Source organism: Rana temporaria, chromosome 8, assembly GCF_905171775.1.
Source record: "Rana temporaria chromosome 8, aRanTem1.1, whole genome shotgun sequence".
NCBI classification, from domain to species: Eukaryota; Metazoa; Chordata; class Amphibia; order Anura; family Ranidae; genus Rana; species Rana temporaria.
In genome coordinates this window covers 17,556,374-17,569,383 of record NC_053496.1, presented here as the reverse complement: position 1 = coordinate 17,569,383, position 13,010 = coordinate 17,556,374, and the positions used below count along the sequence as shown (strand labels likewise).

At 43.7% G+C, this 13,010-nt stretch overlaps 1 protein-coding gene across 1 annotated transcript in view; it reads right to left on the bottom strand.

Annotated features, from left to right (window-relative positions):
* Nucleotides 1-13,010, bottom strand: part of ZRANB1 (zinc finger RANBP2-type containing 1) — a 106,974-nt gene that overhangs the window by 21,738 nt on the left and 72,226 nt on the right. The window contains exons 3-7 of the mRNA XM_040361353.1: nt 9,518-9,705; nt 8,528-8,681; nt 4,902-4,973; nt 4,620-4,818; nt 3,065-3,185 (exon numbers count right to left, since the gene is read on the bottom strand). Of these exons, the coding sequence (XP_040217287.1) occupies nt 3,065-3,185; nt 4,620-4,818; nt 4,902-4,973; nt 8,528-8,681; nt 9,518-9,705 (734 nt within the window). The remainder of the gene's footprint in view (nt 1-3,064; nt 3,186-4,619; nt 4,819-4,901; nt 4,974-8,527; nt 8,682-9,517; nt 9,706-13,010) is intronic.

The following is a 13,010-nucleotide window of genomic DNA, read 5'->3' as shown; positions in this document are numbered from 1 at the left end:
TCGGACCGGGACGCGTGCACGCGCCGTCAGCGGGCGTGACCCCACGGCTGGGCTTAAAGGGCAACGTACAGGTACGTGGTTGTGCCCAGCCGTGCCATTCTGCCGACGTATATCGGCGTGAAGGGGTCCTTAAGTGGTTAACATGCATACGCGTTTGCGCATTTCCAACGAAAACTTATCGTGTTCTCGTTCTGCACAATATGTAAATGCTTAGTCATAGCAAACAAACACTCTTTCGCATTAGTGTGATGGCCGGGTGATTGATGACTCCAGGGATAGTGTCTTTGGCCTTGCTGCCCTCCTGGATAGGGGATACCCTAGTAAATCACAGAAAAGAAAACGAAAAAGGGTACACACCAGCCTTGTGCATTATCCCGTCCAGCAGCAGTTCTGAGGTCCTCCTCTCTGCTTTCTGGAGACTGTTGGCTCTATGATTGTTTGCCACATCCAAGTGGTCTTCACAAGCTTTTTATTCATCACATGTTGGCGAGTAGGATTTTGCTTAATTTTTTTATTAATAAATTATCTTGGGATAATGCACAAGACTGGCGCGCCCTTTTCTTTTTATCCAACATGTAAATGCACATTTGCGTGCATGAGGTGTAAATTATTGACCGAAAAAAAAAAAATGCATATTTTCCTATATTTTTTTTTACTAAAGAATGCACTGCCCTTGTTTACACGCCTGTGTGCATGGGCAAACAATTAAAGTGGTTGTAAACCCTTTACAACCACTTTATGCTACAGGTAAGCCTATAATAAGTCTTACCTGTAGCTACCCAGGATATCTCCTAAACCTGCATATGTGCCGTTGCTTCAAACAGTGTGCCGTTAACGGTGGCTCCCGTGGGAGTGACGTCATCGTGGCTCGGGCCAATCACAGTGCCGGAGCCGCAATACCCACAAGTAACCTTTGGGAGAGATGTCGCTGCTGGAGGGGGGAGGGGGTCTGGGGGGCGAGGACTGCTGCGTGGGCTTCGATCTCAAGTAATTCATAATGAGCATACTAGCTCATTATGGCTTTGTCTTGCAGAGTTTATTTTTTATTTTTAAATCAGGTTTACAACTACTACTACTTTAATGGGCTGTATTTTAACTCAGTAAAATAAAAAGCTGTACTGAGCTCATTCAAACTGCAGTGTGCAAGGGGCACAAGGATGTCAGTTTTTTTTATTTAAAAAAAAAAAAACAGACATGATTCCCACATTCCCCCTGCGCTGTGTGTCATTGTATTTTCAGAGCGGCGGGACTTCCCCCAAAAAGAACACAGATCAAGTTCCCCCCCAACACGGTAGTTGAACAGAAGTCAATCAGTAGAGATTTAACCACAGTGGCCATACATTTCCCTGCTGAACCGTCCAAATTTCATTCAAGGTATGGCCAGATTTACGCCGCTCTTCTCAACATGACCATTTCTCATCCCAAATAAGAACATCCGATTGGCTCCCAGTACAGCCCCTCCCTTTCCCCAATCAGAGTTGCACTATATAAAGCAGGGGTCTCCAAACAAAGGGCCAGTTTATTGTTCTTCAGCCTTTAGGAGGGCCAGATTGTGGCTAGCGGGGAAGAAAAATGCCCCGGGCCCAGCATTGGTGAGAATAAATATGGCCTCATAGTTTGCGATCACTAGGATAAGGAGCGGTGCCCCTATTAGGAGTAATTGTATCTCATCATTGGCATCAGTGGAAGAAAAAGTGCCCCCTTGTTGGAGTCAGTGGTAAGAATAGTGCCTCATATCAGTGGGAGGAATAAAGCCCTGAGGGCCACATAAAGGCTAGCAAAGGGCCACATCTGGCCCTCGGGCCGCAGTTTGGAGACCCCCTGATATAAAGGGATTACAGGAGGCGGATTCTGAATCAAATTTTGGAAGTTACATTAGTACCCCAATTACATGCAATCATTCGCAGAAGCAGGGGCTGGCATGTCAGGGTTAAACCCGTGTTTAGCACAGGCCTTTTATAATAAATGGGATTCATAGTAATATAGTGTGGGGATACAGTATTATTATTATTATAACATATTGGTTGCTCAATTATGGCTCTTACAAAAACAGTTATCTGGAGGGATATCACGGCTCCCACTGCCAGCAATGCAGACAATGGTTGTTTCTGAAAATTAGGGAAAACTAAAGCGCAAACCAATAAGGGGGTGGGGTGGGGTGGAAGGGAAAAAAAAAAAAATGTGTTGCAGCCACCTAGTTCACACACTGATAGCAAAATGCATATAAAAGGATATAGGGGCGCTCACTCATTAAAATATCTTATATGTTCTTCAATACTAAAAAGATAAAATATGACTTCCTCCCTCTACAGTGCAAATCAATACCAAGTGCAGCAATCCAAATGTGAAAAAAACGAATCCTGTGTAAAATATCCATATAAACCAATGAGAAAAAAATAAAATAAAAACTGATAAGACTGATAAATGTAAATATTCAGTGATATAGTCAGTCTTTTTTTTTTCCCTCATTGGTTTACATGGATATTTTACACAGGATTTGTTTTTCACATATGGATTGCTGCACTTGGTATTTATTGGAACTGTAGAGGAAGTCATATTTGTTTATTATTGTAGAACATACAAGTTATATGCACCTTTTAGGTTAATTTAATAGTAATTTTAGAGAGTGAGCGCCCTTATATTCATTTTACTAGGTGGCTGCTACACATTTGCTTAGTTTTATTCCTGGACTTTTATGCACATTGCTGTGGATCACTTATAGAAATTTTCCAGCACAAGGAACTGCATCTGCACATGTTGCTGTTTTTTTGGATTTGCCTAATATTGTTTGATGCACTTTATACTATATATCACTGAATATTTTTATATTAGTTTTTATCAGTCTTATCAGGTTTTTTTCTCATTGGTTTACATCGATATTTTAAACAGGATTCTTTTTTTCACATTTGGATTGCTGCACTTGGTATTGATTTGCACTGTAGAGGAAGTCATATTTATCCATTTAGTATTGAAGAACATAAAAATATTTTAATTCAATAGTAATTTTAGAGCGAGCGCCCCTATACCCCCCTTCTTATATCCAATGGTTGTTTCTGGCTTTTACCTGGCTTGCGAGTGACAGAATAAAAGCCCAGTCTTCCTGCCACTGTTCCTCTCTTAGAGAGAAATGTAACCCAAAACTCTGCGAGTACCAAGACTCCCACTCCTTCCAGCGGCTGTAAAACCTGGAAAAAAAAAAAATAAATTTAAAAAACACAAACCACAATTCAGAACAGTTGTAATGTTGGACAAACTGCTGCCATTGCAATACAAGCCCATACACTTTTAAAATCGCAGGACAGCAACACAATTATGTGAACAGGGCCTACTGAAAACTATAGATTTTCTCTCGTCTCTGCATTTTGCCTGTGCTTGAGAGCAAAAATGAAGATTGTTAAAAGGTAACGCCAGTTTCATAGTGCATATGTTTGTGACACTAATCAATTTGTAATTGAAGGTTATTAAAAAAGTACCTTTTTTTTTTTCCAATGCGGCCGATGCCTGGGCAGGAAGTTGAGTGAGGGCAAGATGGCCCCCACTCGGCTCTATGCCCTTGGAGAACCTGAGCGACCTTTGACGCCACTTCTGGTTTTCAGGCACAATTTTTTTTCTTCAACTCTTTTAAAAAGGTAAATTAGAGATCCGAGGTCTTTTTAAAGCAAGATCCCTAAATAAAGAGGACCTGTCATGCTTATTTCTATTAGAAGGAATGTTTACATTCCTTGTAATAAAAATATATTTTTTTTTTGAACAGGACCGTGCAAAAAAAAAAAAAAAAACCTACATTAGACTTACCGGTAACGGCATTTCTACCAGGACGGCAGGCCTACTTTCAGGTGTGCCGTCCTGGAAGGTGATAGGAGAAAACCTACGTTAGACTTAACGGTGACGGTATTTCTACAAACCTTCCAGGACGGCACACCTGAAAGTAGGCCTGCCGTCCTGGAAGGTGATAGGAGAAATAAAAAATTTAAAGTGCCCCCATTCCTCCGTGCAAACGCATACGCAAGTCGCACTCGCATATGTAAATTGTGTTCAAACCACACATGTGAGGCATCGCTGCGAACGTTAGAGTGAAGCAATAAGTCTAGCGCAAGACCTCCTTTGCAACTCTAAACAGGTAACCTGTAAAAAAAAAAAAAAAAAAAAGCGTCGCCTATAGAGATTTCGTTTTCGTACTGTAGTTTGTCGCCATTCCACAAGCATGCGTAATTTTAAAAACAGGTTACATATCCATTTGCTCAGCGCAACATCTTTCACATTATTAAAAAAAAATTGGGATAACTATTGTTTTATTTGCATTTTATTTTTAAAGAGTATTTTTCCCCGCAAAAATGCGTTTTGAAAGACCACTGCGCAAATACAGTGTGACCCAAAATTTTGCTACGATCACCATTTTATTCTCTAGGTTCTCTGCTAAAAAGTTCCAAGTAATTGCCTAGCAAAAAAAAAATATAAATCAAAAAGTTGGTCAGCAAGTGGTTAAGAAGTCAAGACCCTGAGATTTCATTGAAAAAATGACAATAGGCTTCATAGAAACAGACCTGAAAAAAACTACATGGCTTAGCCAAACAGTTGCCAGGAATAAGGCCCCATGTAAATGCACAGGTTGTGATTACCAGTGGGAGCAGTCGTGGAGGCTGTCATGCAGAGCCTTTCTTAGCACCGAGTCTTTGTCATAGATGCCCCATGTAGCTTGTAGTACAGAGTCCAGCAGGCAGTCGCCTGCAGTGCGATTCCAAAGTGCATAAAGTCTGCTATCCAGACGGGTCCCCAGCTCCAGTGACCAATTAATGATCGGAGATTCTTCCTCTAACTCTGAAATCAAATATTGAAAATTTTAACCAAACACAAAAGGTTACACAGGTGTTGGATATGGAAGTCAAGTAAACCTGAATCACCTTTCTGCACATCCCGATCCAAAACTTCATCAAACAGTTTCTCCTGGACTGGGGGTGGCAGATCTTCTATGTCTATAGAAAGAAAAGTGCATTTAGGGGCCATCTTTGAGAGTTAAACCTTTTAGCCCTCATTCACACCTAGGCGACAAAACGCCTGAAGCGCGACGCCCGTGCCGCTGGAGGGGAGAATTTCCATTGATGTCTATGAGATGGTTCACATCTCATAGACGCCGTACGCCTGCCGCCTGAAAACAAGTCCCGGAACCTTTTTTTCAGGCGGCATTGGCGTTCGGCCATACAAAGCAATGTAAATTCTTTGTGAAAAAAAAAAAAGTTAACTAATCGCGGCAAAATACGCAGCGTACGCGGCGTTACAATGTGAGTGGAGCCTTAGCCCTGCACATTGTGACACAAAGGAAATTGTAAAATTGAACATGCCAACTTTAGAACACTGTCGCCTTGCCCATACAGTGTCTTTGCAAAGGACTCCTCTCCAACCCAGATACCCACCTTACTCCACTGCAGCTGGTGAGATTACCTGGAACTTCCAGGTAAAGGGGATCGCGTGATTTGCATTTGGCGTAAATGTCCCAAATAGGACACAGATTGTACAAAAAGTTTTAACCACTATATCAACTGAAGAAACAAAAAAGTAAAAAGCAAAAAGTTTAGTTGCCTGTCTACACCCCTGCAAAAAAAAACAAAAAAAAAAACACCCACACTATGTGCCACAACTCTCCCCCGTATTACGTTTTTGCACATGTGCAGTGAATATTCCATTCATTCCTATAGAGATGCCAATTTTTATGCCCCCCAATGACAGGCTACCTCTTCATAGGAATAAAAGGGGAACTGTCCAGAAAGTCTGCCGTATGCTTTGTGGCAGGGCAAGGCCATGCCACTGTTTAATATGGCGGTCTGGGTCAGGTTTTCCAGGAAACAAGCACACTAACGGCACAGGTGTGTTCCTGCTTTATGTTAGAATCAGAAGTAGAGGTCAGTGCCTCATCCTCCCAAGGGGATCAATTAAAGCGGTGGTTCACCCTCCTTAACATCAGTCTAGCATTACATTCGGCATAGTAGCGCGAGCTACAGTATGCCCCATCTGTATTTTTTTATCCCCGTACTCACTGCGCTATTGCACATTGAAGATTCCGTCTGCCGCGGGGAATGGGCGTGCCTATGGAGAGGGAGGATGATTGACGGCCGGCTCTGGCACGTCACGCTCCCCGAAGACAGCCGGAGTAGGTCTCGGCTCTTCACGGCGCCTGCGCACAGGCTATGCGCAGGCGCCGTGAAGAGCCAAGCCTATTTCGGCTATTTCCGGAGAAGCGTGACGTGCCAGGGCCGGCCGTCAATCACCTTCTCTCTCCATAGGAACGCCCATTCCCCGGAATCTTCAATGTACAATAGCGCAGTGAGTACGGGGATAAAAAAATAAAGATGGGCATACTGTAGCTCGCGCTACTATGCCGAATTTAATGCTAGAGGAAAAAAAAAAAAAAAAAAATTTTTATATAGGGTGAACCCCCGCTTTAAGTGAGAAAAGGTTCTGGACGGCCACACTCCAAAAATTAGCCTTTATTTAAAAAGATATCAAAAATGCATGACAGCAGAATATAGGACAGAAGACTGACACGTTTCGCACTTTCAACAGTGCTTGATCAGTGTTAAGCTATGAATAAGCACTGTTGAAAGTGCGAAACGTGTCAGTCTTCTGTCCTATATTCTGCTGTGTGCGGCTGTCCAGAACCTTTTCTCACCCAAAGCGGAGCTCCACCCTAAAGTGGAACTTCCGCTCATCGGACCACCAACCCCCCCCCCCAAACCTCCGGTGTCACATTTGACACCTTTCAGGGGAGGGGAGGGGGTGCAGATACCCGTCTAAGACAGGTATTTACACCCACTTCTGGGAGTCCTCTCTGCGGAGAGTGGTCACTTCCCGCCCGTTGTGTTCTGGGAAACACTCGGCTCCCAAAACACAGCGGGGACCATTGAGGAGAGTGCTGCGCGTCTCACGCATGCACCGTAGGGAATCGGGCAGTGAAGCCGGAGCGCTTCACTTCACGATTCCCTCACCGAGGATGGCGGTGGGGGCAGCTGATAGACGAGCGACTGCTCGTCTTCTACTGCAGACATCGCTGGACTCCAGGACAGGTAAGTATTGATATATTAAAAGTCAGCAGCTGCAGTATTTATTAGACATGTGCATTCGTTTTCGTTAGAATGCATTTTCGTCCGAAAATCTGTTTTTTTCGTTATCGTTCCATCGAATATTTTTTTGACCATTAGACAAAAACCAACAAAGATTCGACGTTCCGTCGAATATTCTTTTGACCATTCGACAGAAACCAAGTATTATTGGATTTTCGGACAAAAGCTATTCCCCAACGAAAAACAAAATAAATCAAAACGATTTTCGGGAGTAACTAAATAAATTTATTTTCCAAACGAAAATGAAAAAACGAAACAAAATATTCCAGTCTGCACATGTCTAGTATTTATAGCTGCTGGCTTTGAATTTTTTTTTTTTTATAACGGCGGAGCTCCGCTTTACTTGCTATATACAGTGTGTGCACCTGCTGCTTCATCTCTGAGAGGTTTATTTACATTGATCCACCTGGAGCGGTAATTCCCTTTCCCTCCCGAGGGAATCGGTGTGCAAAGGCACCGTATTGTCCAGGTCAGGAGACCAAGTCCCGAGCTTGAGGGGGAGAGACCGTCAGAGACTGAGCAGCTGCAGGAAAGACACAGCACTGAGGTACAGCATGTGTGCACAAGCACTGGGGAAGGAGGGCCAAGGCATCAGGCCTCAGCTGCAAGGCTGATCAAGAGCCGGGAGGCCGATTTGTATGTTTGGTTGCATTGATGGGAAGGACCCCCTGTGTGGAAAGATATTCATGTGAACTTTTGCTTTGGTTTAAATAAAAGTGGTCAGAAAAAGCCTGGAAAAGACTTTTTGCGTGGAGTACACTCACTGTTGGCACTACCAATGAGCAACAAAACCCAAAACTTATCACACCCCAACTTAGAACACTCAGGGCCAGTTCACACCAGATGCAGTTGTGTGCTTTTTTTTTCTGCACTAAAAACGCAGGCCGTGTTTTCCATGTATTCCAATGGCTCTAGTTCACACCAATGCAGTCGGTTCCAGTCAGTTACCGCACCATAAACTGACTGCACTGGCATGAACTAGAGCCATTGGAATACATGAAAAAACACTGCATACATTTTCAGGGCCAGCTCACGGCACACGCAGTTCCAGTGTGTTTTTGATTTTCTAGGTTCCAGTACAGTACTGTGCACAAAAGATGCAGCACGCTCTTTTTGCTGCCCCGTAAACTGACTGCACTGGTGTGAACTACAGCCATTGGAATACATGGAAAACACTGCATGCATTTTTAGTGCAGAAAAAAGGGCAAGAAACTGCATCTGGTGTGAACTAGCACTCATACAGATGGATAGTTATCGCTAAATTGGGGGGGGGAGGGGGGGGAATCACCTCCTTTGATACCTCCGATAGCAAGGAAACAAGTCTAATTGATGCACTGCAGCAATAATTTCACTCCTGCTGCACAATAAGGCTGCTTAAAATTCACTGTAGATGGGCAGCACCTGGCACTCACCAGCGGGTAAAGTGAAGGTCACCAGATCTGTCAGGAAGTAACAGGCGAAGTCTCCTTTCCTCTGGTGCATGGAAGCTGCAATCTCCCTCCTAATCTGCTCAGTAAGCTCAGGACACACCATGGCTGGGATACATTTCACTGCATGCTGAGACACCTACAAATACAACATGAAACCTATTAGCTGATCACAGATATTCGATGGAGATCAGATTATGAACCCCCCCTCCCCACTCCAAGATTTACTAGAGCAGCGATGGCGAACCTTGGCAGCCCGGATGTTTTAGAACTACTATTCCCATGACGTTCATGCATTCTGCAGTGTAGTTGACCATCATAAGTAGTTCCAAAAATATCTGGGGTACCAAAATTTGCCACAAAACAAAAACCAACCACCCACCCACAACCAATACACAAACCCACCCACCAACCACCAACCACGCGCCCTCGCACCATCCAAACAAAAAACCACGCGCCCACCCACCACGCACCCACCCACAACCAACCAACCACGCACGCACCCACACACAACCAACCAACCACGCACGCACCCACACACAACCAACCAACCACGCACGCACCCACACACAACCAACCAACCACGCACGCACCCACACACAACCAACCACGCACGCACCCACACACAACCAACCACGCACGCACCCACACACAACCAACCACGCACGCACCCACACACAACCAACCACGCACGCACCCACACACAACCAACCACGCACGCACCCACACACAACCAACCACGCACGCACCCACACACAACCAACCACGCACGCACCCACACACAACCAACCACGCACCCACACACAACCAACCACGCACGCACCCACACACAACCAACCACGCACGCACCCACACACAACCAACCACGCACCCACACACAACCAACCACAACCAAATACCCACCCACAACCAACCAAGGATGTCTGCCCAAAATAAACAGAACAGAACAGCAGTTGACTGGTAAGCGCTACTCACCTCTGTCAGAAGTATGGCCAGCATGTCCTGCCTCTGGAAGCGGATAGATAGGTGCACCAGAGTGTAACCCACATCAAAGGCCGATGGACGGTTCAAAAGACGAACTTCATCAGCTGAGAGTTGCCGAGCAATGTCTCCTCCTGAGTTCTTATACGCTTCCACCGCCGACAGATCACCCTCTACCACACCTGCCAAAAAACACACATACATGAGACAAACCCTCCTTACACAGAAACATTTCACTGTATGATCCAATGTAGTGGGACAGATTCAACCACAGTTTGCATGAAGCAGGCAATAGAATAAATTCCTGACGGCGCAACTGTCTTGCGAAACGCGTAAAGACTTCTGGGTAAGCGGAACTACGTCACACGAACACCTCCGTACGCTGAGACGCTCCGATACCGAGGCGTGGAGCGCACGCCGGCGGAACAGCAAGGAGAGCGGTAACGCTGGACAGACTAGTGCCGGTCTTAGGCACTAGAGCATGTGAGTGCAAATCTTTTTATGCTATTGAGCGAATACATTTTATGGTTTTAACATACTACCCCATATCGAGCCTCTTTACTTTTGAAAGCTATTCACCTCATTGGGGAAAAGAGCTGCGGATTAAGGCTTCATTTCCATGGACGTTTTTGGATGTTTTTACAGCCACTTTTCTGAGCTTTTTTTGCAGCTTAAAAACGTCTCTCCATGTTAGTCTATGGCCCCATGCCCACCATGACTTTTTTGAGCTGTAGATGGCTGAGCCGTTTTTAAGCTGCAAAAAAAAACCAGGACCAGTGCAATCTGAAGCATCAGCCTTAGAGCTGTAAAAACGCCAGACGTCAAAAAACGCTAAAAAACGTGCAAAAACGCGGCGTTTTTAAGCTGTAAAAAAGGCTAAAAAAAGTGGCTGTAAAAACGTCCATGGAAATGAAGCCTAAGAGGAAAACTTCTCAGAGCTGGTGAAGAGCAGGCTGATCCCGTACAGGCTTTAATTAAAGTGTGGTCTGGTGAGCGCATTTTTTGCTAAGAGGTGGTGGAGACACGACGGGTGAAAAAGTCACAAATTATTGATGAAATCTATGATAGCTGCACTTAGGAGAAATGGACTTTTAGATGCACATTTTACTGATTTGAATATACGTTATATAATTGTTGGATTACATTTTTTGTCATTGGGTTGGAGCGTTTTTTTCTTTGGTGTTTATTGATCACAGCACATTGATTGGTTCAGTGCATATTGATCACTGTTCATTGACATTTGAGTTATTCATTATTTTAATTGACACAAAATTGGGTATGTATATAGGGCGATAAAGGGAGAACACTTAATTCACTGGTATTATACTTATATTTACATATATACACACACATTATACATACATACATATGATCAGCGCAGTAATATATGCTCACACATATATACTTTGTTTTCTCTACAAATGGTGCAACACTTCTTATAGAAAAGATGTGTTGCACCAATACTGCAGCAGATAAATTGGACATATTGATAAAATAAGATTAACGAGCGCCGGTGACACAACACAATAGAAAATTCCCCAATAATTTGAACTTGAAAGCATCAGAAGAGGTTCCGGTTATCAACACTTCTTTCAACATTTTTGGAAAATCCCTGTGATCATTCATCAATGGTTCCCTTTTCATAATAAAAAAATTCTTTCATGTGCCAAATCTGAATACTGCCCAAGCTGGAGGGTGAGGCTGTGGCAGGACCCAGTGCCATGATGACTGGAATAAGTATGGGCTGATATTCCACCTCTTGTTATTCTAGAGGAGATTAAAAAACACCCGTCGGTGTGAATCAACCTCCGGAATGCCCAGCCGTAATATAGGGCCTAATATTTCCAGTTTACCAGCCTGTGAATGCCGAGTTACAATTCCAGTAACAAGGAACACTTGTGAGCACTAGAAAGTCTTATTATAGCAACAAGGAGGAATAGATCTCACTATATAGTATACAGCAACAAGGAGGAATAGATCTCACTATATAGTAACAAGGAGGAATAGATCTCACTATATAGTATACAGCAACAAGGAGGAATAGATCTCACTATATAGTATACAGCAGGGATATGCAATTAGCGGACCTCCAGCTGTTGCAAAACTACAAGTCCCATCATGCCTCTGACTCTGGGTGTCATGCTTGTGGCTGTCAGAGTCTTGCTATGCCTCATGGGAATTGTAGTTCTGCAACAGCTGGAGGTCCGCTAATTGCATATCCCCGGTATACAGCAACAAGGAGGAATAGATCTCACTATATAGTATACAGCAACAAGGAGGAATAGATCTCACTATATAGTATACAGCAACAAGGAGGAATAGATCTCACTATATAGTATACAGCAACAAGGAGGAATAGATCTCACTATATAGTATATAGTAACAAGGAGGAATAGATCTCACTATATAGTATACAGCAACAAGGAGCAATAGATCTCACTATATAGTATACAGCAACAAGGAGGAATAGATCTCACTATATAGTATACAGCAGGGATATGCAATTAGCGGACCTCCAGCTGTTGCAAAACTACAAGTCCCATCATGCCTCTGACTCTGGGTGTCATGCTTGTGGCTGTCAGAGTCTTGCTATGCCTCATGGGAATTGTAGTTCTGCAACAGCTGGAGGTCCGCTAATTGCATATCCCCGGTATACAGCAACAAGGAGGAATAGATCTCACTATATAGTATACAGCAACGAGGAATAGATCTCACTATATAGTATATAGTAACAAGGAGGAATAGATCTCACTATATAGTATACAGCAACAAGGAGGAATAGATCTCACTATATAGTAACAAGGAGGAATAGATCTCACTATATAGTATACAGCAACAAGGAGGAATAGATCTCACTATATAGTATACAGCAGGGATATGCAATTAGCGGACCTCCAGCTGTTGCAAAACTACAAGTCCCATCATGCCTCTGACTCTGGGTGTCATGCTTGTGGCTGTCAGAGTCTTGCTATGCCTCATGGGAATTGTAGTTCTGCAACAGCTGGAGGTCCGCTAATTGCATATCCCCGGTATACAGCAACAAGGAGGAATAGATCTCACTATATAGTATACAGCAACAAGGAGGAATAGATCTCACTATATAGTATACAGCAACAAGGAGGAATAGATCTCACTATATAGTATACAGCAACAAGGAGGAATAGATCTCACTATATAGTATATAGTAACAAGGAGGAATAGATCTCACTATATAGTATACAGCAACAAGGAGCAATAGATCTCACTATATAGTATACAGCAACAAGGAGGAATAGATCTCACTATATAGTATACAGCAGGGATATGCAATTAGCGGACCTCCAGCTGTTGCAAAACTACAAGTCCCATCATGCCTCTGACTCTGGGTGTCATGCTTGTGGCTGTCAGAGTCTTGCTATGCCTCATGGGAATTGTAGTTCTGCAACAGCTGGAGGTCCGCTAATTGCATATCCCCGGTATACAGCAACAAGGAGGAATAGATCTCACT